The sequence below is a fragment of the Solea senegalensis genome, linkage group LG2 (assembly GCF_019176455.1).
Source record: "Solea senegalensis isolate Sse05_10M linkage group LG2, IFAPA_SoseM_1, whole genome shotgun sequence".
Taxonomy (NCBI): Eukaryota; Metazoa; Chordata; class Actinopteri; order Pleuronectiformes; family Soleidae; genus Solea; species Solea senegalensis.
In genome coordinates, this window is record NC_058022.1 from 11,393,842 (window position 1) to 11,420,339 (window position 26,498).

At 38.9% G+C, this 26,498-nt stretch overlaps 1 protein-coding gene and 1 long non-coding RNA gene across 2 annotated transcripts in view; both read left to right on the plus strand.

Moving 5' to 3' along the window:
• Positions 1-4,154, plus strand: part of cps1 (carbamoyl-phosphate synthase 1, mitochondrial) — a 41,571-nt gene extending 37,417 nt beyond the window's left edge. The window contains exons 35-38 of the mRNA XM_044019162.1: positions 920-979; positions 1,072-1,184; positions 2,666-2,795; positions 2,914-4,154. Of these exons, the coding sequence (XP_043875097.1) occupies positions 920-979; positions 1,072-1,184; positions 2,666-2,795; positions 2,914-3,027 (417 nt within the window). The 3' untranslated portion in view covers positions 3,028-4,154. The remainder of the gene's footprint in view (positions 1-919; positions 980-1,071; positions 1,185-2,665; positions 2,796-2,913) is intronic.
• A 4,070-nt stretch (positions 4,155-8,224) lies between these two features.
• On the plus strand, positions 8,225-23,003 carry LOC122765301. The gene is made up of 4 exons (XR_006359956.1): positions 8,225-8,279; positions 8,450-8,558; positions 16,094-16,183; positions 21,875-23,003. It is a non-coding gene; the product is annotated as an uncharacterized LOC122765301 (long non-coding RNA).
• Positions 23,004-26,498: the final 3,495 nt, after the last annotated feature.

Genomic DNA, 26,498 nt, shown 5'->3' on the forward strand with positions numbered 1-26,498 from the left:
ATTCAGTGTCTTACTGGGTTTAATCACAGGATACGTTCAGTTTGCAGAGGAGGAGATTTCTGAGGATAATAAAGCTCCCGATAAGAACCTTACTGAATGATTATCACCACTCCGTTCATTAGCTCACCAAACTTCAGCAGTTGTTGTTGTTGTTGTTGTTTGAGAGACTGCGAGCAACTGAGAACTACAAACTGTCAGTTATAAATGAACTGAATGTAGCTAAGCTGTATTTATGTCACAAACTAATGTGGGTATAGTTGTCATCCTTTGTCTGTCTAAAACTGTGAGCCATTTTAACAGGCAGGGAGTATACAGAGAGATGCTCATACTGTTAGTGTAACGTATGAAAAATGACCTATAATATATGTCAACCCTTCTGATGATGTTTGTTCAATAGTATTACAAGTAAACGGTAAAGATGGCAGTACATTTAGACAAGAATGACTATGTAATGCAATGTTTGTGCTCATATTGTTAATAGATGTAGTATTTATAGAAACCATGTGATATTTATACAGTGTTAGAATTACTCAGGAGTGTTATTATCATGATAACACTCATTTTTTCATATTGTTTTGTGCCCTTGTTTTCTTAACGATAATATCATTTAAATCTCAGTTTATATCTCTCGCTTATGTTTTTATATCAATAAATTATTCAACTCAAAAAAACCAACGTGAAACTTAATGTAAAATATAGCTGCACAGCTACTGTCTTAATTATGATCATTTTCAAGCGCCATGAATTTGCAGCAGGAAGAAGGATCAAAAGACGAGGGCAGATCCGGAGGAAGCTTTTAGTCCTGAATGATACCTAATGAATTTAAAACTTGTGTATGAACAACATCCGCCATCAGTGCAATTTATCTTCTGGTATTTATATCTTGTTTAATTTTGTCATATTTCTGCCTCTTGTCTAGCATTCGTTCCGACCCAATTTCCTGGCCACAGCACACCAACTGAAAGAGGAAGGCTTCAAGGTGAGTGCTTAAATCTTACAAAAATAAACACATACAAATTAGACCATCCTGTTTATGTCGTTATGTTGCTTGCTGTTATTTCTGTTTTCTAGCTCTATGCTACAGAAGCTACTTCTGCATGGCTGTGTGCCAACGACGTGCCTGCCACTACAGTAGCCTGGCCGACACATAAGGGAGAAGACACCAGTTTGCCCAGTATCAAGAGGTTGGGAAATGTTCATTTTTAAATAAACGTTTTATTCATTTTTCATTTGACAAGCAAAGCGAGATAATGTGTAACCGCAGCAACATTTTGGGGGTACAACTTGTTTATGTTTTCTTTTTTTTTCATATAAGGGCAGTGCTTAAGTGATATGTAAACTATTATTCATTAAATCCAAATTTGGAATAATTAAACAGCGTAAGATCTAAGGACATAGCCTCCTTCATTACCACCATTAAATGCTGCCAACATCAAAGACGATGGAGCAGACTCTGAAGTCCACAGTGATTACTTGAACCAGACTCGGGCTTGAATGGGAGGATGAGGAAAGTCTTATGTCAGAGTGATGCCAAGTCAAATTTGGAAATATCCATAAAAAAAACAGCTCTTGGTCTTCATTTCTCAATTTTAATTAATTGTCTGTATAGGTTCTCTCTCAGTCATCTTCAGTAGACTTGGCTTTAGGCAACTGGACTTGCTCGAGCTAAGTTGAAGACATTTCCCCCTCTCATCCAAAGGCTTCTTCGAGTTGTGACATTTTACGTAACTGCACTTAAAGCAAAGGTGACCGATTTTTTTTCCTGTCGGTTATTTTTAAAGTGAAACCTGCATACAAACAAGGACGCGAAATGTTCAGAGGCTCGAGCGGCACAGAATAATTATAGAATGCTGACGGTGGCTGAAATTCTTAGGTAATTATTCCACAAACGAGTCATGATTATCCCACGCCGAGGCCATCTGGACCATATGTTTGGACGTGAGCGAGCGACAAGGAGGATGTAAAGGGAATTTAATGGGGTCTAGAGCAAAACAACTCACACGCACAAGATGGCATCAGCTGTGCAAGGTGGCATAGAGGCCAACCACTTATAAAGAAGAACATGACCTTTGTCATCACTCTTGTCTGGCCTCCATATTTTCTAAGAGAATTTGCCCCTAATTCAATGCTGTCTGTCAAAGGCCTTCAAATCAAAAAGGCTTTTCACAAGTCAAGGCTTGTGTGTGTGTGTGTGTGTGTGCGCTCTTGTGTGAGAGCGAGGGAAACAGGCGGTTGCGACAAGTGTTATATAAAAGAGGCAAACTAAATGAATTCAAACACAGCCACTATTGTAATATTACGTTCACAGTTGTCTTTTATTTTGTCAGCTCCCCGACACAGAAAATAATCACCACTAATAAACAAAACTTGAACATTTTTCACTTCATTAAAGATGTGTAATTCTACTAAAAGTGTACCTTTTGTTAGTATTTAAATAAATGGAACCAAATACTCAGTCAGCCAAAAAGAGGACAGATGTACCATTATGTATTGTATAGTATATTACAGAACAGTATAGACATACTTAGACATACATAGTAATACTGTATGTAATATTACTGTAATATAATACTGTAATCTGGGCCCTGCGTCAAATTAAGATCATTTTCTCTCTGCACCAGGTGTCTTGAGTAATTTCCGTCATGTTTTCTGCTTGTTTTGATAGACTGATCAACGAGGGTCATATTGACCTGGTAGTCAACTTGCCCAATAACAACACTCGCCACGTGAAGGATAACTTCCTCATCCGCAGGATGGCTGTTGACCACGGCGTTCCCCTCATCACAAATTACCAGGTCTGTGAATGTCACACTGCAACATGTTTGCTTTCATTCACACAGGGTTCCATTTACATACTCTCACTTCAAAACCTGATGAGCTTTAGCGTGATGTTTTTGATAATTTGTGTATTAGGTGGTGAAGCTGTTTGCAGAGGCTGTTCGCTATGCTGGTGAGCTTGACACCACCAGCCTCTTCCACTACCGGCAGAAAGACGGAGAGCAAAGAGGGAGAAACCTGCAGGGATAGATCTCCCCGTCCCCAAGTCAACTCTCCTTGTGTATGTTGTGGAAACAACAGCAGTTTTAAGTGTTGAGACTTTTGTGATATGATTTCTTAAAAAACCTGTTTTCCCACCATAAGTCTTTGGTAGATTATTGGTTATCATTAACACATTTTTTTGCAAACTACAGAAATTATTTCCATTCGACTTTGATGTTGTCAGGTTATGAACACTCAAGCAAGAAACTTGCTTATAAATGTTAAGAATGGAAGCGTTTGCAGCTTTTACTGTACATACCTTGTTGATGGGAAATCAACAAGGTATGGTATGGCAGTGGACCAGGTTCTGTGCAGATATGTTCTGTAAGATCATTATCAAACTGGTATCCTATTGCAGGGCAATAAATACCAGCCAAACAGATTCTGGTGGTCCAAAAGATTTTCCTTTACCACATAATAAGTCAGAGATAAAGCATTTAATGAATGGAATTTCAGTACAACCTTCGACAACATAAGAGTTATATTATAAAGTGGTGACGTGAGAGGGTCATTATATTGCCTGTGCTTTTTGCTTTTATGTACGATCAGCTGGCATATGTACATACTGTATGTACATTTGCAATGACAGCTGTCAAACTCTCAGCTCTGCCCCTGAGTTACATTCAATACCAAAGACATTGGTAAATGCGTTTTCTTTTTTCTTTTTTTTTACTTATTTGATCTCATTCATCTCATTTTTTTTTGTTGAAAATGTAATGACTTTTAAAGATGTAGATAAAGTACTTGTAATTATGGTAATCATAGAGATTGTATCGTCTGACCCTTGTATGCCATTCTGTGGCAGTCCAACTCATTTTCTTTTTTAGACCTCTCAAAATAACAAAAAGAGACTGATGATCTCCCTTTCTGTCTTATTTTGTTTTTGTTATGTAAAAATCCGCTCTAATAAGTGAAGCTTTCTTTCACTTATTTGGACATAGCAGCATTGGATCATGACATGTTGAACTTTGTGCCACAGTATGTTACAGCTTAGCATCATTATGTTTACTGTTGTTGGACATTCGGTTAGCTGTATTTAGTTGATTGCAATCTTTCACCTCAGTGCTAGAAAAAGACCTGTCAAAAGTTTCAGTAAAATCTACTGATGCCACGAATATGCACTTACAAGTCTGCTTTTGCCATTTTTCAGTCAAACTTTTTTGTATTGGGAACTACACAACTTGAAGTTATATATGTCTTATGAATATTATATCAATACCTTAAGGGAATACTTCACCAATTTGCATTTAGCTTTGTATTACTAGAATAGGGGTAGTATTTTTTGAAAACGTGTGCTTCCCAGCCTCGTCATGAAATATCTTCATTCTTTTTTTGCGTGCCCACACTTGGTCCGAGCCTTGGTCCTAGGGTTGAAACTGCAACGCTAATTCCACACTTTAAAGACCCACTCGTAAGGTGGCGGGACCTCATTCCCAGAATGTAAACAGTGTCCGCCATCTTTGTAATTTGTAATTTGACAATGGTTTCAATTCAGTAGATGTTTAAAAGTTATGCACTACAGTTTAAAGTCCAAGCATGTCCAAGTCCAAGGTCTAACAAAAACATACAGCTGCTTCCATAAGATTTCCAACCCAACATGAACACTGGGGCGCCGTCTCAAACAGGCATAACACAATGCTTTACATGGAAATAAACTACAAACTGAGAGAAACACTCACCAACAGACACAAGGCAATTCTATGGATACGCAGCATACTGGTTGCATAACTGCTTCAGGTTCCATTTACAGACACAACTCCCCAAAGAGTGCTAATATTGATCTCTCTGCAAATCCTTTTCAACCTTCCTCGAGCAGTTTTACACCGGCTCACCTCTTTCAACTCGACTGCCTCAGCTTTGAGAGCAGGGGTATTCAATTAAAGGTCAGAGAGGTCCAGCTGGGGAAAATTTCCTCAAGCAAACGAGAAAATGGTGTTGCCCTCTGGTTCTTCAGAAAGCTGCAGTGTCCCTATGGATGGACCAAATATCCGAAGCCCTGTTTCAGATGAGCTTTTTGTATGATGTTGTGCTGCACGAGCATGTGGTGGTAATGATGATCAGAGCAGAGGATGCCCTGTGAAAGTTGATTATACTCATCATTGTGTTCATCGCCTTAGCAGGGGAACACAGGGTTGATGAAGTATGCTATCATGAAAGAGGAGCTCAGGATGTTTCCTCTTTCGTTCTCGCTACAGCGCCCTTCTCTCTCCCCCACCATCACAGGTCCTACAACTGTGGTTGATAAGACGTCCTGTTTTCTACCCTGTTCTAATTTATTCTCCACCTTTAGCTCACTTTTCCTATATCAGGTACATGTCTTCTCCTCTTGTCATGTCTTCACATGTGTCTGTGTTGAAGAGCCTTCCATACATGACAGATGAGCATTGCCACACATCTGTGGATTTTTCAAACTCCTTGTCTTTTCAGTATCTTTTTGCTTTGTTTTTTTGACCCCAAATCAAATTGTATTTTCATTTATTTTATAACACATCTTTAAGTTATGTGTGGTCAAAGGATTTGTGCTTTGCAAACCAAAATCACCACAATCTCAGAATGAGAAATACCAGCAGTGAACTGAAAATGACGTTCCATGCACGTGCATCTCACGTATGCACACACACACGCACATCAGATGACTCTAAAAGCTATGTTAAGTTACAAACACACACACACAGTATATACAATTTCCAAAGTTCATGTTTGGCGCTCTCTCACACACTCACAGAATATCAAATTCTGTATCAACATACTCTCAAATCCTGTTCAGTTGAGCTAATTCCAACTCAGCAGCCCAGGGCCATCCGAGTCACGATTCACTGCAGGCACAGTAACCAAGCAACAGGGCTGCATGTGAAGTTCATTGCATACTCCAGAGTAGAGTAGACCCCCATGTCTTGGGCAGCAAATCCTACTTTGATTAAAGTGTAGTGTAGTGAAAAGCTGGTTTTCTGTTGTGGATCTGCTGACTGGGGTTCTAGTTTCTGCAAGGGCAAAGCATTCCTCTGTGAGCCAACGCGGGCCTAGCGTTAGTTCCAGACTACTAAAGAAGTCAGAGTTTTAGACGGTGCCTCCCCAGGGACCGGGGCTGTCGTAGCATGTAGCAACAAACACGTCATAAAGCCATGTCTAACTTTTATACACCCAGACATGCTGCATGCCCACAGGAAGTTCAGACACTTGACGAAAAGCATTCTTATGATCACCAAAAACAGTTAAACACTAATCGAAATCTTTATCTTTATTTTGATACCAAGATAACTCATATAGAGCTTAATATACGATATCATTTATTTTGGGGATGTCATTTTAGAGCAGGAGCACCAAAAACAGGAGCAGGGAGGAACTTTATTTAGTTGATGTTTGTGAGGGAATATTTACCTTTGACTGAGGTCTCCTCCTTCTCCTATTTTAGAAAACCACTGGCTAAAACAATAGGAGCTTTGTAATTCAAGTTTTATGGATGTCACAACATTTGGATTCTTTCTTCAGAAAACTGACAGGTGAACAGAATCACTAAATCTCAAATAAGAGTTCTACATTACCGAGAAATGGTACCAATGTTCAAACTCACGACTGACTAACAGTTACTGTCACAGAGCAGACCTCTAAAAGTTTGTGTTTTTGGCAGCAGACCATTTAAAATGAACTTGGACCTCTCCGGAATCCACTGAATTATCGCTGATTTAATTACAGATTAAATTGGACTAATTTGGATTTATTATTAAGAGAGGCATTATGCTCCCACAGTTTTATCTGCATAATATCAGAAGTGTGTGGTTGGCTGTGTCTTACACATACAGCATCATATTAGAATTCTTTTTTTATTTTTTATTTCCACTTTCAAGAAACCTTGAGTTAATTGAAATGAACCTGAAGCTTCTTAGTCATATAGTTGGTGTCATTATGTTCCGACAAAAAAGAGCAAGCGGGGGCCTTGGCGGTCGCCTGTAATTAAACTGCATTCTATTCAGCAGCCAACGTGGATACTTAGAACATGAGGGTGTGCGGAGGCAGAACAGAAAGCAACCTAAGTTTGAACCCCTAACCCCTATTATTAAAAATGATAAGCCTACTCAAATCAATTGGAATAACTAACACTGTCTGACTTTGTTTCTTCTTCTCTTTATCTTTTTTTTTTGTACACTGAAAGATGTTGCATCCAGAAATAATAAATAATGCTCCTTTTTTTTTCATTACTTTGCTCTGACTGGCATGAAAACAGAGACCTGCTGGTTTTCGATGGAGGAGAAAAAAAAAGAAGAACCTGGCTAATTGACATGCGTTTTTCATGCTGCGCCAAATGAATTATTTATGGAGGTGAGGACCAGACAGACTTTAGAGGACTGAGCATCCATGTGGGATGAGTCATACACTGTAGTATTTGGAGGCCAATCACAAAGCGCGCAGGCGAGTAAAAAAAACAAAAAACTAAATAAAATCAAGAAGCGACGTACTGTGAATTCATCCACTGGTTTGTGAATTGCTGTTTTTTTTTTTTAATCCTTAATCTTGACATTCTGGATGTCACCATTTCGTCTTGTTATTTGAATGAATATCCGTGATCTCAATGCACCGGTTTGCGTCCATGTGACATCGCTGAAGAGATAAGTGCACATGTGTCACTGATTCACATTAGCTTACTAGTAGCTGTTAATATAGACTGTATGTACTACATGGTTAACTACAATAAAACAATGACATTATTACACTTTTAAGTTACCAACAATCTGAACAACACTATGTGTAAATTAAGTATAGTTTTACATCATGGGTGTGTAATATTTAAAGGGTGGTTTCACCTATTTTTTTTTCCTCTTAGTCAAATGAAGAATAAACTCAGAATTTACATTCTATTACAGAGTTGGATTAAATATGACTGGTTTTCTTTATTTCTTTATTTATTTATTGGATTTTTTTGTTGCTCAAAACGTGACAGACACACAGTAAAGAGCAGAGGAGGGCTTTTATTTTCTTTGTAGGAAGTGACTTTGACGCTTACTTCCTTCGTTGTAGTGGGAATGAGACATATAATCTCAGATCTACTGTCTGATGATCAAATAACACATTTATCTCTGGAAATTGGTAACATCTTTTTTTATTTAAACATTTATTAATAGTACTACTGTGGTGGACACCAACATATACAGAATAATAGATCTTTTTCCCTCTCTCCCTTAGAGTACTACTACAGCATGTGCAGGGACTGGCCACGGCATGTTAAAGCACCCAAAGCCAATAAAGTAAGAATTCTTTTCATTGTTCTTTAATGTGCAACAGAACAGCAGACTGTTTAGTTTTAGGTAAACAGAGGACACTCATAATTTCACATCACTGAGGAGCTTGTTTCATGAAAAATACGACACATTCATTCTGATATTATTAATTTTTTTTATGGATCATGGAATAACAGTTATAACCTCATTGCATCAATGGAGACACACCTGGACCACCATCACCTCCACCTGTAGTATCCACACGCCAAAACCATCTTCTCTGACATCAGGGCGATTGACTTGCAGGTTTGTGAACAGTTTTATAGTCACATTATGTTCATTTTTCAAGAGGCAACACGGTACATCACCCTCACATAAAGTTTGAGGCGCCTGGCGCCTGTTTCTGCATGATGGACTCGATTTAATCAGAATGGTAAATCATATTTTTAAACAGTTGTGCTGAAACCATGTTCGAAACTTAAATGAAGCAACGGAAAAATGTCCATGTGCAGCAGTATTTAGCCCCAAACATAGCCCACGGCCTTTTATGTGAGGAGGACTGTATGTACACCAGTATTCATAGCACTGGTGTACATGACACAAGTGTTAATTCAACTGCAGTTTTATTGCTGGAAGTCGTGGTGCTCTACTCCAGGTGTGTCCTAATGCTTTTTTTTTGGGGAGCTTCAGCTCCTCTCTTGTCCTGTTTTGCTGTTAAATACCATTCAGACAGCAAGACACTAACCATTACCTGTAATGGCACTCCTCTCTCCAGAAATGATTGTGCAGGCTAATCGTTTCCCAGCCCATCTCACAGTGTGAGTTGCCATTTGCACAGAAATGATTGCCATGATGTGGCTACAACACAGTCTCCTATTGTTTAATGGTCTCTATTCACCCCGTGAGTTTAAGACTCATTTACAGTGAGTGATCATGTAGCCTGTACATTTATGTACACCTGACTCTAGAGCTATGGCGAAACAGAGCTTAAAAAAGGGCCTCCATATTATGGAAATTACTTAAGTGTTTAGTGCTGTAAGCGTCCAGGTACACCGAGTTTTCCATGAGCACCATCTGTCACGGGCGCCTGACTGGACATGAAACAGTATAGTCATGTCGTCGTTACCTTTATAATCTTATTTCTAAGTAAGCTTGAACAATTCTACTATTAGACATTTCTCTATAAAGACTGCTCTTTTGTCATTAAAGAAACAAACTGAGCGAGTAGCCCCTCTCTTTAATGTTTTGCAGAAGAATGTCATGACATGAAACTTATTACCTGGTCTGTTTTGAAGGGATCATCAACTAAAACACACTTCTAGTAAAACATCTCTTCATTTGATGGGGACTCAGACTTGCATCAAAAAAAAAAAGAAGGTGCCATTAAATCACTGATTTAGAACAATTTGCAACACAACATCTGGATTAAAATCCATTTAACACTTTTTACTCTTCAGAAATAAATAAATGATTAAAATGCATGAATTAATAATAACCGCTGCAGCCAATTGTGAGTCATCAGAAGTAGAACAGCTTACTTTACAGAGCTGGTGATGTTCTGAGTCTATTTAATATGACAGGCTCCCAAACACCGAAGGCGGTTCATCTAAAATGGTTGGATCCTGTCTCCGTCTGAACAATGAGGATGAGTTTCGAGTAGTAATCGCTGTGCTTCTAAATCACATTAAATTCCCCACATATGTGAGCCGGCTTGATGAGCCAACTCAAATTACACTTTTTCAAATTACTTCCTTGTTAACGTACAATTAAGGACACTTTGCGAGAGAAGCGGCGGTGATGGCAAATTCCTATTTGTTATGTTTTTACACCCCAGGTTTCAGGGGAAAGACTTTTCAGAATGAGGCTTTTAATGGTATGTTTTACAATCAGCAGAACAAAACTTTCACTCAGCTCAATCACACTCCTTGTTTAACGAGAGGGGGGTGGCAATTAAATGTTGTGATGGATAGATGTTAGTATTTCGGAGGTGTATGGGATTTTTTTTTCCCCCTGTATAGTCAGTGACTTTTGGAAGTTTGGTTTCTGCCCGGAATACCAAACACGCGGTGCATAATATGACCTGGCTCTTAGCTGCAAATGGCCTTGCCCCTCAGGACATAAAAGACATGATGGTTGGTCTTTTTAGCCAGCACTCGCACTATAACTTTGAGGCAAGAGAAGCTTTGTTTTGCAGTCATATTGCAAGCGAATGCGACACCTTGCCTGAGGAACTGAGAGAGGCTTCTAAACTATAAATCCCACTGTTAACGGAAGCCTATGATTAAACTTGTTGTGGTTTTTGTGTGTAGGGAGGGATTCACACCTTCACCAACATGTATTAGACCACATGTCATAAGAATGAGGAAACAAAGAAATCTATTAGAATTTTTTAGAAATCTTTCAAAAACTTAAATCTAAATAAATAATGTTATATAATGTCTTTATTTTGCAAATAACAAACCAAATTCACCCTTTAATGCCCAAGATTGGAGCCCACAATTTTAATCAGTGCTAGTAGGAAATTTGACATCTTAACCAAGACATAATAACGTGCTTTACTATCTTTTTTGTCAAACATTAAATTTGAAAGTCCATGTATAACAATAAAAAATTTGATTTTAGCATTAAAACTATCATTTTGGTCAAAGAGCTTCTACATACTGGTGTATTAACCATTACAGAAACATTGAATATTACCAATGCAGTTAATTTAGGGCAGCTGTGGCTCTGGGTGTTGGTGTTTTAAATGTTTTAAACACTCTCTCTCTCTATATATATATATGTATGTATAGAGGACTCAGAGGACGGTTTGAATGTTTCAGAAACTTAAGTGTAGATGGAGTGCGTCATTCACTAATGTAGATGTGGATAGTGAGGTGTCGTAAATGAGAACAGAACACTGCTAAACTAAAGCAAAAGGAGACACATGGCTCAATCCAGTCCTTTGGTTACATCGGGGTTGCAGATCTGACCTTAACAACTCCAAATGTTCTTAAAAATAGATTAGGCAAGTTAATAAATAACCAGATCACATGTTGGAAAGCATAGACAGTTCAAACTGTGGTACCACCCACTTTTATTATTCTCATCTCATCTTCTACCAGCTCACTCTTAGTGACACGGACACACTGTCAATGCAAAAGAAAAAGATGGAATCAAAACATATTTAATGGAACTGACAGATTTTATTGGATTATTAGGTTGATGAAAAGCTTTCCCACCAAGCTGGATGATTGTATTTTTTCTCCTTGCTTTCCCTCCATGGCCTCAGGTTACAGATTTGCAGAGATGAATACTTTAGTGGGTTTCTTAAAGTACAGTACTTGAAGACATGCTTCATGAATCAAGCGGGTGTACTTGCAGCTAATTAGACATGTGCACAACGACTCGGCGCCGCTCGTATCGCCACACAGCTCCCGCTTAAACAGGCTTCATCAACATATGGAGAAAAAGTTCTAAACTATCAGGCAGGAAGTCCGTCAGACATCGCTTAAGTAAAAAAAAAAAGCAACAACACTGTAAAACATCTGAAATCGTTCAGCAGATGGCACATTAGAGGAAAAAAGCCTGAGTCTAGTGTGACATGGCAAAACTGATTGATTCAGTCAAATTATTTTCAGATAAGAATTATATCCACAAAAAGGAAACCATATGGAGGCTAATTTTACTCTTTAAATGTCACGCTTTGTCAGAGAGTAGCTCTTTTCAAGCCAAGTGTAGGTCTCTTCAGTGTGCGCACAACAACACAACATTAAACATTTAACGCAGAGTCTGTTGCATAACATGGTTTCTTTAAACTCATTATACATGAATCTAGGGCGGGTAAATATTTCACTGGGGGCCAGTGTTATGTCTGAATCCTAGCCTCTATTCTGTTTTTTTTTAAAAAACCTAGAAGTCTTTCCATTTAAACGAGACCACGTTAAACGTGTAGAGAAGAAAAAGAAAAAGTGGATTTACAGCTCTGCCTAATTTAATTTTCGTTTTTCTTCGCTGTCCAGCGTCTGCCACTTGATTAAAAATGCTTAAGGGCTGGACACTGAGTTCTGTTATGCAATGTCGGGCAGCTTGTGTCGGCCATTTTCAATTTAACCCTCCCCAGCAAAGAGCAACAATGCTATTTATCATGCCTAGCAAAGTGGGAGAGTGGGAGAAAACACCAGAGATGATAGTGTGGCATTACAATAGTAGCAGTGTCTGCTTTGCTAAGAAAGCGAATACAATGATGACATAAGATTGCTCAGTGATTGCCCGTTGTTACAATAGAGATGATGGCCATCTTCAAAACTCTTTTTTGGTCTCCAAACGTTTAATGTGACACATTTAGGCTGTAGATGAATATGGCACCTAAAATGTAGCATGGAGTTGAGGAAGCTGGCTTCACGTAGAGAAAATGACTATTACAGTACTGTGCAATAGTGTCAGGCTTCTAAATACAGTAAAAACAAAAGGCTCACAAAGCAAAATCTATGCCAGGTGAAGGCTAAGTTATCCTAATATGTTTGCCACTTTTCTCAGCCATTTCTGACTGAAATCAGCACTCAAAATCAGTGAGGAAACGGGGACATTTTTCACCGAAAATTACACTGAACACTGAAGTCACAAAATGACACGTTCAAATTTACTGATGGCGGCACCACTGGATCCACAAGTCCCGCGTGCAGTGATGTAAAATTGCAGATTTTCTGTGTGAACTTATATGTGCAGTTTATAAAGAAACTTCAGTTTCAGAATTAAATGAGCAGTACAGTAACTAGAGGCATCATCACATCCCTTTTGCACCGTTGGCAATGACAACCTCAGCTGTCGCATCAGCATGTAATTGTATTTATGTCACCTTTATTTGTCGTCGGCTTGTCTCATTTGCGTAGTTAAAATGTTTCTCTATTGGGTTTGCGATGAAATACAAAACATTTTATTCCAGAGTTGAAATTGCACATTACCTAAAACCACAGAAAGGATGCTGCATCCCACTTCACGTACAGTACACACAATTATCCTGGATCTGGACCATCTGGAGCCAGAGTTGGCGCAATCGTGATTGGGAAGTGGAGCAGCAATCGAGTTATACCTGCCCAACCTTACTCCTATACTCTGACATTGGAACATATGATGTGAATCTAAAATGACAAACACAATCTTTGGAAAGTATTTGACATATACTTTGATATTTCACTTCAGTCCGTGTCACATTTGCTGACACGGCGGGGACAGGCATCCACCAAGGGACGATCAAGATGTTTTTGCTTCACATTTTGGGAGCTGTCATGTCACCCATCTTAAACCCGAGTGAGCAAATCAGCGCGTCTCTGTCCCTGAAAACAGCAACCTTCAAACATGAGCTGAGTGTATGAGAAGATTCAACCATTTCCTGAGCGCACGTCATTATAAAAGCAAATGAATTGTGGTGGAAAATAGTCTCTTGAAAGCCTGAATAGGGGCTGAGAAAGAACATGGCTTCAGGGTCACATAAAGAGTGCATTTGTTTTAGAGAATGCAAACCATAGATGAGAGGCTGAGAGGCTGCTGGCTACAAACACAAAATGTCCTCAAATGTTTCAACTCACCTTGATGGTGGAGCATCTCTGTCCTACAGGAGGAGCTCAGCCTCTCTGCATCCCTGCACTTTCAAAAAAAAAAAAAATGCAGATATGATTCATTTTGTTTTGGAGAAATTCTGTCGAGGACCCTTGACAAGTGTTTTTTTTGAGATAGGCTGTTAGGCACAAAGACGACCCAAATGCAGGTTAAAGTTTTAAGAAAAACACTTAATTTAAGTTCCAGAGAATCATACAAGGGCAAACTGTGACAGAGCTGTCAGTAAATAAATGCTGCAGCATAGGCACGTCGTACGTTGTTCATCTTTAAACACACTCTTTTTGTCTACTAATTAAAGTTCTGAGTGATCGTTTATACAGTATATCGAGTGGAAGCTTTCAAAGGGATATAGATTCTTTGAAAGATAAACATGTTTGTTTTTGGTTCTCTCTAATGCATGGCATACTAACAAAGTGATTATTAGTATTATATTTCAAAAATAAAAGTACAGCAGCGGTGATTATATGACTAAAAACATCATTTTTATTACTATAACAATAATAATAATAATAATAATAATAATGATGTGTGTGAAAGTCAGGGTCGGCTACAGAATACATGTCAAAAATGTATCATCCTTCCTCGTAGGAGGCTCACACCTGGACTGTCCACTTCAGCTCTGCCCCTTCGTTGCTCTAGTGAAAGTCCCTTTTCTCCTGTAAGTTCTCTTAACCTCAACACCTCACTCACAAGTCACATCTCTTTGAAACAGCCACTCAGTGAGCGGACCATTTTAAAACGAGTCTTCAGTCAATCATATAGCATATTTCTTACAAAGAGAAATTGGAGCACAAAGTCCTGTTAGTGTTAGTTAGCCTGTGTCAGGGTGATATTTGTGTGCTCGCTTGGCCACTGAGAGGCAGCACAGATGTAGGACCTGGACCAGCATTGTTGCATTGCACATCAGGCTAAAGGGTGAAGCTACAGAATAGAACACATGTCGGATCTCGTCCTGCTTCGTATCCACAGTCGATTCAGTGCTTACTTAACAGTTGGCCATGAGGAGGTAAAGAGGAGCGAGACAAAACCCTTATGTAGGCAGTATACATTTGCATAAAAGTAGTGAAAGTAGTGAAAATCAAAAGACCAAATCAAGCTCAGGCAGACGATAAAAAGACTGATTATGAAATGGCATAAAGAAACATACAGTTGAAAGTGCATTTTATAACCATCATGTTATCAGGCTGATCTAAGTTTCTCTAACTAATCAGAGATCCTCCATTATGGGTCTTTCAGTGAAGGTTGTTCCTTGTGTTCATCATTATACTGTTAAAAAATTATGGTTTAATGTGTTTAGGTTCATGCCACACACTCCAGCTATCATTTAAAATGAGTGCTCAAGCAGAGGCTCGTTGTTTATGGTTTTGTATATCCCTCTAAAAGCTAGTCAAGCACAGCTTAAGGTGGGCCCATACTCCATATTTATGAAATTGGCTCTGTGTGAAATTGGTTTTTGCCTAATGGATCCCTGCATGGTTGCTCCGCCTGATACCTCTGCCTTAGATTATTGCCCGAGTCACACTGAGGACAGAGAGACAGGGACAAATAAAAAGGAAAAAAGGGGGTGATTTCTTTTTTTTTTAAAGGAAAGATCATGTTGGTGTGAATGACCAAAGTCGAGAGAAAGGAAAGAAAATCTATGACGAGCTCGCTACACTTACACTTTAAACATTTTCAAATGTATATAATGCTTTATGTTGTGTGTTCTCTTGTCATTAGTTCTTTTGTGACTTGAGTCGTAATGGTTTGTCATGTTTAAAAAGTGTGTTCCCGTGTTCAATGATCGGGAAACACACTGCTGTACATTTGTTCCAGGAGCTTCATTGTGAATTGAGTTAACGATCAGTCCTTTAGTGTCAGCTGTCTGTCCCCCTCAACTTATTTGCACACTGGTATGTAGCAGAAACATGAACCGGACAACAGAGGAGACGTTCAATTCTTACTTCAAGAGCCTTCACACTGTGTAAGCACCCATCAAATGGCTAACGAGGCTGCGTTTTCTTAACACAGTGTGACACTGAAAGCCTGCTCAGATTTAAAGAAAGAAGAGAAAAAAGAGCCATGAATAGCTGAATGACCCTGCAGCTCTTTCTACAAAGCTGTGCATCACTTAATGAGAAATTAAAGGATTCCAGCATTGTTAAGTAAATAACTACCGACCCAAAAAAAAAGAAAAAAAAAGGACAAACCTTGGACTGTGAAGCCAGGTTTGATCAACCTCTTTTTGTGTGTCCTTCTTTCAGTGCTGACTGAGTTGTGCTGAGGCTGCAGCTGTTACCCACAGTAATTTCTTCCAAAACCTGGACTGGCCCAGTGGTCCATCAACCTTCACAGTGAGTTCAGAGACTGTTTTGGAATCTGTTAAAAGTGCTGAAGACTCACAAGAGCAGCAACAATGAGAGCACCGTAGAATCATTGTAACAGGGTATAACATGTGACATGATCACAAGCCATAACATCAAACATACAAACTTTAGTCTGAAGATCTAATCAAATACTTGTTACACATGACCAGTAAGATTTTAAGTGAAACACAATTGCCCTGCATTTAACATTTTTAAGGGCAAACATACACAGTGCAACTAATGTGGCATTACAGTATATGCAGAGACGACCTAGTGCCAAGCTTACAATAATGTAGGCTTAACATGTCTCACATGAATGTAGTGAAGCATCAGGGTCGTTAAAACATAACCAACAACCAGTCTTGTATCAAAACAAAGGGATTTGTAAATTGTCTTAAAGTATATGACATTTATTCAAGTATTAAAAGTAATGGTCTGATGTAAAACGTACTTTTAGAAGTGAAAGTACTAAGAAAAGTCAGTTATAAATGGTAGAGCAAATTGTCTTTCAACTTGGAGGTTGTGGGTCTGATTCCCGGCTCCGCTATTCTACACTCCGATGTGTCCTTGGGCAAGGCACCGAACCCCATGTTGCTCCTGACGCCTGTACCTGATAGAATACGCGCTGCACGTATAGATGCACTGTATGGAAGTGTGGGTGAATGGATGAATGGCAAAACAGTAGCGTAAAGCAGTTTTGAGTGGTTGTCAAGACTAGAAAAGCTTTATATAAATACAGATACCAACTCTTCTTCTGCTGACTTTATTTGGTGGTAATGTGTAACGAAGATAGTTACGGGCAAATGGATTGGAGGAAATGTATAAACAATTTATTTAGGAAATGTAGTGGAGTAAAAGTAAAAGATGCCAGAAATATAAACAACAAAGTAAAGTACAGATACTCAGTCCAGTCGTGACATTACAACACTGCCGACAACCGTTATTTCATCACAAATTGTGAAGTTTTAAATAAATTAGATAAACTTTAACTGAAAATTGTTTTCCAACCGGCAGAGTAACAAGTTTGCTCTAGTTACTAAATACAAAGCACCACACACACACACACAGTATACAGTAAATATTCAATCAACCATGTGGATTTTACTTTGGCTATTGTATTAGGAAAGTTAATGTCACCGTGGTGCTGCACAGCACAACAGTGTGACATGTTTTCACGCCTGCTCAAAAATGTATTTATTAAGAAACAAAACATAATGGAATTGAGATTTATTTCTTGCACTAATTTGATCTCACTGCATTACTTAAATGATGTATCATACATTAAACAAGAAATCTATTTTTGGACTTAATGCAGTTATACATTTTAGCCACTAGGGGGGGCATTGCCCTCCTGCCACCACCCAAACCCTACCTATGGTTCATCAGCAATTAAAGGGCCACATCACCCAAAAAATATACAGATTTTTTTTTACTAATAACCAGAGATAAATGTGTTAATTGATCATCAAAAAAAATAAAACTGTCAAAATTTGATATGAAAGCGACTGCCTTCTAAGAAAATAAAAGCCCTCCACTGCGATTATAAGAAGTTTTATGAGGATAAAAGATCTGAAAAAATAAAATACATTTAAAAAAGGGTCCAATTTAATCCAACTCTCTTATAGGATGTGAATTAAACAAACACAGTAGCATCGTAATAGTTTTAAGTTAACTCTTCATTTGATCCAGTGGGGAAAAAATGGGCGAAACAGCCCTTTAGCAACACCCTGTTAGCTATATCTGCAGTTTCTGTATAGCAGAAAATAAAATTTAAATACTGACTATTCCCTGTAACATTTGATACAGCTCAATGTTTCTATGACTAAATTAAAACTTTAAGTTTCCTCGGGATGGAATAAATTGCATTTAGTGGGAATTCCATATGATTTCCCACACGACATTAAAATCCCTTTAATAAGGCAGAAAAGCAGTCGCATCTTTGTGCACCTGCTCTCAGTAAAAGACCAAGGATTTTAAGGGAGATGCAGACGGAGCATAAAAGAGAAGGAAGGAGGGAGGGAGGGGTGGATGGATGAATGGATGGATAAAGGCTGGCTGGAGCTGTCAGTCTCATCTCTCTCCTGTCTCTCCTCATCCATCCTCTCCATGCTGACAGCAAGCTTCCAAGCAGAACACTTCATGCCTGCCAGGTAATTCATATTCCCTACCTGAACAGCCAGCACCACCACCAGCACAACCAACACAAGGACACAGTCGTGAAGGGAGGGTCTGGTGGGAGAACAGAAATGAGGATTGAGAGGCGTGATGCAATCAGAGAAAGACCATTTCGATGGCGTTATTTAATAATCGAGACGTCGCAGCTGAAAGTATCTCTCAAACACGTAAATGTTGATGTGAGGATGCAAAAATGGAATGGCTCGAGTTGTTTTGTTTTAGAGCTGAATACAGACTGGACTGAAATACAGTCCAGAATGGGTTAAAGGAAATAATTTTGATTGATATCGGCGGAAGACAGCAGACAGAGCAGGCATTATATTCAGTCCACCTCCGCATGCTATCCACCCTTTTCATTTTCCCACCTTTTTGCTGCACATTAGATCCGACATCAGCAGTTTTTAACGTAATTAATATGAGTTTCATGACCTAACAAAATTGTACCTGATTCCTCCTGCCAAGGACAGCATAACATAATTAAAAAATAGCATTGGATTTTTGGGGGATGTAGGTTATGGTCCAGTGAAGAAACAATTTGATTTTGGTGGTGATCCTGACACAGATCTGGATTTAGGGGAGTGTTTTGACACTGTTAGACATTTAGCAGCCTTAGTGGAGGTTTGTGATCACAGCTGAAGCTCAGAGGGGATCGAGCACTTTTCGCATTTGCTGCACCTAAATTGTAGGATGGGCTGCCATTACACAATGGACAGGCCTCTTCCCTGTCTAATTTTAAATCTCTCCTAAATCTCACCTGTCTTCCTCTGGATTTGAAACAGTGCGAGTCTGTTGTTCAGCACTTTGTAGGAGAGGTGTCGTTGTCTACGCACATGTTTTATGTCTTTTGTTGGATTGGATCTCTAAATCCAAGTCTCTAGTTATAAATGGAACAGTGCTTTATGTTAATGTTTTTTCTATGTGGGATGTTGGTCTAATATCAAACTTTTTACTAGGAAAAACAACAACAGAAAATAACATCCAACATCAAGTCAAATAAAGTCAAGAGACATGACAGCACAATTGTGCTGTGGTATTTTGCAATTAAGTCTTACAAACAGTTCTTTTTTTTTTTTGGTGAATGTTTCTTATCAATTGATGGGAAAATACCAAGTTAAATGGCTGCACTTGCAAATGGTTTTCCATTTAGTTGATGATGTTGAGAATCATTTTGGACAAAAGAATCTCTGAAAGAATCCTAAATGTCTAAAAGCCACCGAGTAAAGAATCTCGTTAAATCAAGTTAAATTTATTTGGTGAATTATTTAATTACCATACAATTTTGAGAGGAGACGGATTTTGTTTTGTCAAATATTTTTTAATCTAATCTACCCTAAATCATCTCCTAGCAGAATCAACATTGCCATTTCCTTGTTGGTTTGCTATTTTTAGACTAAGGCTATCACTTTTCCAAAAAATCTAGTTCGAACAAATTTGAACGGCATGCAATTTCTTCACGTTATTGTGTATTATGTCGACAAACTGACTCATCTCATTGCTGAACACAGTGATGAATTCTCGGGAACACTTCACAATACTTTTTTCACTTTGTCATTTGCAATTCAGGCACCAAAACGGAATCTCAGCCATCAGACGAGTGTAGCTAATCTGATAAGTGATTGGACCGAGAATTATTCCCTATAATAATGACACCAGCTCAAGGCTGTTAATGTTAATGAGAACACTGTACTTGTGTAAAACAGAGCACGACTTGAGGACTGGAAACACACACACACACACACACACACAGACGGGGAAGCATACAGATCCTCATACAAGGACAACCACTCATGAGAAGAACATTGTTGAGTCGCATCTCAAGGAAGGATACACTCTTGATAAATACAGGTTGATGGCATTGCAGAAATGCACTTTTATATATACAGATATTAAACGTAGTCCCTGCATTATGTCGCTGCTTTGTCTCTTTGAGTACAGTTCAGAAAATATTGAATTCATGAAGGACATTCACTTCATCCTATTAGTGGCTGTTTCTCTGCTCTGAACGAGGCCTGTGGAGTTGGCGCGGCTCCACTTTGGTGCCTGGTGCTACAAACTGGCACACACCGTTGGTGTGTCGCAAACCACCTACCGGGCACACATGTTACATGTATGTTGCCAAGAACGGCTTTTCCGCACCCCCGCCGAACATAGTGTGAACGCAGCAGAGCCTCCCTCTGTCTACCTGTCTCCCCCATTATCCCTTTCCACACAGTGCAACACACCTGCAATTCATTTAAGTGAACGCAGTCACGCGCACGCATACACACGGAAACCCACCTGACCACAATCACTCACTCACACACACACACTTAAATTCAAATGGATGCAGATGTGCAGGCCCACACACATGCGCACATAAGGGCACATGCAAATAAACACCCACTCACTCACACACTCACACACGCACTCATTCTCATTCTCAATCACACTCATAGCAGCAAGCAGATTGTGTATCATAGAATTGGGAGCCTAACCAAATGATGCATGGCCGTGGTTCTGTAATCATAAAACTCATCCACTGTCTCTTGTGTAGGAGTCACAGCAGAGTGTGTGAAATAGTAGCACTTCATAGGCAGTGCGTAATGACGGACTGCCAGATGCTCAATGGAATGTTCAGTGGAGCTGATCACTGCTGAGTGTTATCATGAAGCTCCCTGAATACCTGCTATTCCCACCTCCGCTAGCAGGGAGTCCACCGCCGGCAGCAGTCAGGCAGGTCGTTCCAGTCTCCAGAGCCGAGCGGGAGGACAGATGCTGATCTCTTCATAACCACTTGAACATCTACAAGCTTTATTTCTTGTTCAGCAGTTTAGCTCCTTCCTCTCTGGGAAATTACATCACCACCTTACTATTAGTGATTAATTCTAGCCCTGCTCACTCTTAAATTTGACATACATGGGAGCATATTTAGACTAAAATGACAAGATAATTCGGTACAGATCATTTGTGCTTTATAGGTCGATCATTTACCATTTGTACATTTGTAATTTTAGCTCATTTTGATTTCCGTTCCAAACTCAGATGGTTTTTAATCACAGTCCCTACAGATCACATTGTATTCCCACCATATTTTTGTTCAATGTGTCTCAACTCCAGAGGGGGGAGCTATTGCAGCTCCTCCAGATAAAAAGAGAGAACTCTGAACCCAGGAGTTGATTAATAAGTGTGTAAAAAAAACCCTCATTATTCACACATTTAAGATTTAAAATAAAATAATAATAATTAAACAAAAAAGACAGAGAAATGTCATGCTGCCTCACAAGAGTGCTGTGACTCAGCAGCAAACACATAATTGTCTGAGGAGATTCAAGTTATTGTCACCTTCAAATCTTTTAAGCCTGGGAAACTTTAAAATGGAACGACTTAAAACATGCACACGGCAGATAACAGTGTAATGTGTTGCATTTCTTAGCCCAGTATATCAAGAAGCACAAGGGCATAAAATTAAGAACATCCAGAACATATGGGAGATATCACTAACCCCTGCATTTATGGTTTCTACAGGATATGGAAAGAAGACCAAGCCTGCAGCAACACCCAGATCGTCCAAAAAGGACTTGTGAACACAAATGATTATGCACAAAAATATCTTTCTTTCTTTTTTTTGTTAAATATTTGAATGAACTGCATGTACAACACTGAGTAAAAATAAATAGAATACATAGACAGCTCTTTTGTATCTTATCCCAAAAGTGAGCTCCGGGTGTTTGCCTCAGATTATTAAAATAATTAACTATGATGAGCTTGCCTCATCAGTTACCTGCTGTGACAGTGGTGAGCAGGGAATGATGCATATTTAGTAAACTATTTTTTATAATGCAAATTAACTTCACTCTGCGGAAGTATCTTTACTTTTTTAACTCACATTGAAAATAAATGTGATGAGTCATGAGTCATAATTGACTGCACATTGTCAATAATAATGTTTTATTTATCTTTGGACATTTGGCTCAGCGTGAAAATAAATGAGGAACATTTTATTCACTCTTCCTGTAATTTTACCACAAGCAGACATCGCTCTGCTGTACATGGCCCTAATGTCCTTATGCACAACTATAAATTCACAATTCACACAAGTCATCTTACACCCTCTCAGGCCTCTATGAATGCATGAACAGCACATGACAGCACTACCTGTAAGTGGAGAATATAGTTGCTATGTGGGGAGATGGCGGTCGAGTGAGACGTCTTTCAACTGGAAGGCCGAGTGCTTGAGTCCTGGCTCAGCTAGCATGTTGATGTGTCCCTGGGCAAGTGGACAGTAGTAGGCAGTGAGAACAAAGGGCCTTTTGAGGGTTAGATTCACGGTTAGGGTTAGGCATTTAGTTATGATGGTTAAGGTTACGGTACAGGTAAGGGGGTGAGGGAATGTCTAAATGAATGTCCTCACTTAAAGTGCTGTACAAGAGTGTGTATTTTATGTTTGTATGGAACAGCTTTTTGTCATTAGGGTCAATTTAAACTAGTTTACTAGTCTAAAATTCATCAAAGCACTCTTCTCTTTGGGGAAACAGGAGGCCACACTATATATACTGTACATTGTGTATTGTACAATGGATGTGTCAAAGCAGAATTATCAGTCTCTGTAGGTTTAGCCTTAGTCAAATAATCAATAAAGCAGTGTATGACATCTCTTCAGAAATCACATTTATTTTTCGTACCTTTTCACAATCACAAAGAGCAAAGGTTTTTTATTTATGTATTAGGATGCAATAGTTTGAGAAACAATCAATTAGGAAGCTAATAACACACTTATAACCCAGTCTTCTGCTTGAGGTTCATGACAATGTGTCTTGCCAGAGGCCGTGACATGATCACATTGTGAAGCGTCCTCGCGCCTGCAGTGCAGAACAGCTCCTGTAACATAGGAACATACAGTAGCTCCTGGAAGAAGCTTGTCTGCAAAATAACAGTGTTTGCATATAACAAAGGACAAAGTTCATCCGTGGGCTTGTTTATCAGTGAGCTAGTATTTGTCTTTATTTTTCAACGAGAATTGAGATTAATGGTGTAAGCACCAGCAGTAGCAAGCCAACAGTCCAAGGATTATCAACACTAAAGTTGCTGTTGTTGTTGTTGGATAAACTCTTAAAAGTCATCGATGATGAAAAAGTAATAACAAAGTTTCATAGACATTTGAGAAAGGTCCATGGGCACTTGAGATTATTCCAAACTTTAAAAGTTAACAGAACACAGATTGGTTTATTTATTCTTTCTTCCTTTCAAGTCCCTGTAAAGAAAAGAGCAGAGACTCTCCTCTTCACACATTATACAAATGTGAAAATAGTGGCAAACAACATGTGAAAGAAATTGACAACTGTGGAGTAAAGACTGAAAACAGTGTCCCTCTCGTCCTCTTTTCGTGCTCAATGGCTGGATGATGCAGTGATGAGTAATTTTACATCACATATTTTGTAGTAGCAATAATTGTGCAAAAGTCACAAAATTGATCGTTTTTCTTTTATTTTTGTTCATAAAAAGGATTCAAGCTTAATTTGAACTTTGACAATAATTTCACAAATTCAATTTAATTTTTAAAAAAAAATTTTACTTGGTGAAAATGGAAAAAAATCTTTAGCATCCAATTGCCTATAGGTTGTGCTGGAAAAAAAGGATACAAGACACTCTGTGTTCTAAGGGTTAAGGATAATTTAAATAAATACGTTGGCAAAATGTGTAACATAAGGCCAGTTTTTAGTTATTTCAATATGGACCAAATATTCAAATAAACAAATGTTGTTAACATCAATACCGTATTTTGGTATCTTCTATTTACAGAAAAATGTCATTGTAAACTCATTATTTAGTGTTTAATGCTTTAGTAATACAGACAGACCGGCACGCCTCATATCCGCACTGATTTTGTCCCACTTCACACACTGGTTGCCACTTGAGTGGGCCAGTTTGTGTGTGTGTGTGTGTGTGTGTGTGTATTTGGCTATCCCAGCCTCTCAGACCAGAAAATGTTGAAACCTAATTTTTAAACACTTGTAGACCTTTTAATCATTCAAATTTGGTGAGGCGGTTAGTAACACATTTTCTGTGGGTTGACAAAGTCGGAAGAGATATTTTTATCACTTTGCTGGGACTTAAAAGGCTGCAGAGTTTTCTCTTTTATTTATTTATTTATTTATTAATTTTCCAGAATGTGAAATTTAAATAAGGCAGCTGCAGGGAGAAGGATGAAGTATAGGGCTACTGGAGGGCTATACCTCATTACTGGAGCAAGACATGTTGACAATGAACATTTGTCAACATACATACACACACGCTCACATTATGTTTGTGTAGCATTCTTTGTGAGGACACTCACAGTGTGCATGCCCCATCCCATTACCCTAACCTTAACCATCACAACCTAACCCTTAACCTTAACCCAAGTCTCAACCCTTAAAAAGCCCTTTAAAGTTGCGAGGACCAGTGAAATTGTCCACATAAACATCAGATGTAATCAAAGTTTTTTAGACATGTACACACACACACACACACACACGCACGCACACTCACAGTTATGTGTGAGGTGTCAGGCAGTGCAGTTTAACTGCAGGCTTTTTCTCCATGGGCTTAACTGAAGAGCATATTTTAATGATAATTACCCACTTTCTGCTGCACTGGTTGTTCTCTGAATGCTCTGTTAGAATCACTTGTTTCACTCACTCCCACCTGTCACTGAAAAAGATGAAAAGATGAAGAGACGGATAATGGAAATGGGTATATGAACAGGGCAGCTGTAATCCCTGCCTCTTTTTTGTCATTCTGAGGAGAAATCCAGGAGTCACCTCAGCTGCCTCCTCCATCTTGGCACACAGGCCTGCTGGTCCACAGCTATCACATAAACCAAGTGAAGAAGATAATTAGGAAAGTCTGCAATTGGCCCCTGATCCACTCTCTGAGGATATCCAAATTTGCTGCTGCATGTAATATCACAAATAGGAAGGGGATTGTGAGAGCTGCTGCAAGAAAAGCACCAAAATGACCTCATCCCTTATTTGAAATGAACCCGTATTCATTTTTCAAAATGTTGAATATGCATGTGCCTTTGAAGAGATGAGTAGCATTTTCCCAAAGGAAAAGTGGGAGCATGATTTCGAGTTATGTCAGAAAAGGGAATTAAAGAAGAGAGTGAAAAAAAGCTCAGCATGGAGCTCTCTGTCTTACAAAAAAAAAAAACCCTACCCTCAGCAGCATTTCACCTGCACAGAGTAGAAGCAAGAGCGCATGCAAAGTGGTAAAAAAGACCCGAAAGGTAGAGGAAAGTACCCTTGCTAGTGTCTCTGTCATAAGTTCTTCACTTTGCAAAACTGCCAAGCCAGTTACTTAATTTCCCTTGTCGCCCTTGACTATGACAGAAGTTTAAGTGAGTTAAAAGCAAACCTGCAGAGGCTGCTTCAGAGAGCTGTGATTAAAAAGCCAAATCAAACGATATCAGTTTTGAAGTATGGTCCAAGATACTGCTGGTTGTTGCGTGTAATCAGCCAAAAGCGCAGGATTCTACTTATAATACATCACACTGATAGTTAGTCACATTTTACATCCTGAAAAGACCACAATGTGTGCACACACACTGAGACACACATACGTATACGCACACAAACAGACATATTCACAAATAGAAACCATTCCTCTTCTAAGTCACAGATGCAGCACTGTGGCTTAGGAGATTTGTGAGCTCATTTGCAGACACATTAAAGCTCCGCTCACTCCAACTTGAAAAAATATCTTAGCCTTTTGACAATATTTTATTGTTGAAGTGCAAAACTCATTTCAGCAGTTGACACATGGGTATAGATATCAGAGATACATGTATTTTTTTTGGAGAGGAGCTGGTGTGTGGAAGCAAGGTATGCTGGAAAATGGGATGCGTAAGCGGTTTTGGTGGGGGAAGTTGGGAGGATATAGAAAATAAGCACGACCCTTTTGCTTTAATTATATGAACCAAAGTGTATTTCACAAAAGCAAGTGAGAGAAACTTCTTCGGTAATTTCTCTGACAGACGTCCACGTGGAGGTTTCGATTGTTTCCAAACAGAGAAATGTAGAGACATAAAAGACTTTTATTGAGTTTTCCATCCCTTTGACGCACCCATTCTCTTTTAACTGATGAAACACATGGCGGAGATTGAAAGGGA